Here is a 1420-nt window from a genome sequence, read left to right as displayed (position 1 = left end):
TGTACTTTGTTGTAAATTGCCTCAGTACCTCCATGGAATTGGAGGTTGAAGTGGGAGGAATGGAAGTAGAGGGAGAAGGGAGGGAGGCAGAGGCTTCCCATGGAAGGACAAGGCTCTGTACTACTTCCAGAACTAGCAAGGGCTTGGCCTCAGGGCAGCTGCTAACGTGCTGTCTGTTTCCTTGCAGAGAAGGGCTGCCCCGCCCACCCCCCCTGCTGGCTCAGCCCAACCTTCCCTTTGGGTACCCGGTCCACGGGGTGGAGGTGATGCCCTTGCATACAGTTCCCATTCCAGGTAGGTATATTCCCATCCTGGGAGAGCCCAAGCAGCTTCCTTATTGCTTCTTTGTCAGGTACTTTCTTTCAGGGTAAAAGAAAGAAAGAGAAGGGACCAGTCATTCGCGAGTGCCTGCTGTGCCCCCAGCACGATGCAAGAATCTTGACATGGTTTCACTGAATGCAGTGTTGTCACTAGAGGGGTACAGGTGCGTGTGCGCGTGTGTGTGTACGTTCTGCACCGAGTAACACTGTCTGAGCGAGGCGACACCAAAATTACTGTTTATAAAATTTTTGTGCACTGTTTCAGCGGAAATTTATTATTTTTTATAAAAATGTCACTGTGGTTAAAACAACAAAAACATTTTTTATAAACCCAGTTTACAGGTATCAATACATCTACAAGGCTAAAACTCTGTGCTAGTTTACTTTTGGAATCTTCTGATGCGCTCAAGTCTGAGCTGTCCTCAGCATCCAATCACAGCAACGCTTTGACTCACGTGGGTTTGTCTACACGCCCTGCACGCGTGTGCCGTTGATTTTGTTGCTGCCAGTGTTTTTACAGTCATTTGTTTTGTCAAATGTTTTTAAATGTGTTTTAGCTACCATATTGTGGTAAACTAGTATTTGTGAACTTAAATCAATACCTTTTTTGAGAATGAAGTAGTAATCAAAGGAAAAGGAGAAAAATTTAAAAAGGCTTCTGCCTAGTTACGAATAATGTGGTAATTCAATGTAGGAAGATTTCACAAAATAATTTTGTTGTTCGTATTCATATAATCTAAGAAATACCACATGTAAGCAACTTACAGCTATATTTATCACATGTTATTCTATGGTTACAATTGATTATGAACATAAGGATTTTGTGCGGTCTGGTATGGGAAGAGGTCCATGGGGGTGTGATGACACCAGGAGTCACTGCACTGGATGACACCAACCCTCCTGACACCACGGATCGAATGTTAGCCTCACTGTTTCCACAACTGGGAGTCTCCCTTAGCAGCTGTGACCTCCCTGGGGTTCTGAGATAACACTGAAGAGGACAGAAATCTGTGTGCTTCAGACAACGTTAGGACATAATTGTTTTTTTGGTGTCATCTAGCATAATGGGAGCCAGCAAAGCACAAGCTTGTCTCCAGGGA

At 44.4% G+C, this 1420-nt stretch overlaps 1 protein-coding gene across 1 annotated transcript in view; it reads left to right on the top strand.

Annotated features, from left to right (window-relative positions):
- Positions 1–1420, top strand: part of B4GALNT2 (beta-1,4-N-acetyl-galactosaminyltransferase 2) — a 50678-nt gene that overhangs the window by 31530 nt on the left and 17728 nt on the right. The window contains exon 4 of the mRNA XM_007942176.2: positions 188–294. Coding sequence (XP_007940367.1) covers positions 188–294 — 107 coding nt within the window. The remainder of the gene's footprint in view (positions 1–187; positions 295–1420) is intronic.

Source organism: Orycteropus afer, unplaced genomic scaffold, assembly GCF_000298275.1.
Source record: "Orycteropus afer afer isolate SDZICR_OR568_19922 unplaced genomic scaffold, OryAfe1.0 scaffold00085, whole genome shotgun sequence".
Taxonomy (NCBI): domain Eukaryota; kingdom Metazoa; phylum Chordata; class Mammalia; order Tubulidentata; family Orycteropodidae; genus Orycteropus; species Orycteropus afer.
This window is presented reverse-complemented; position numbering and strand designations above follow the sequence as displayed.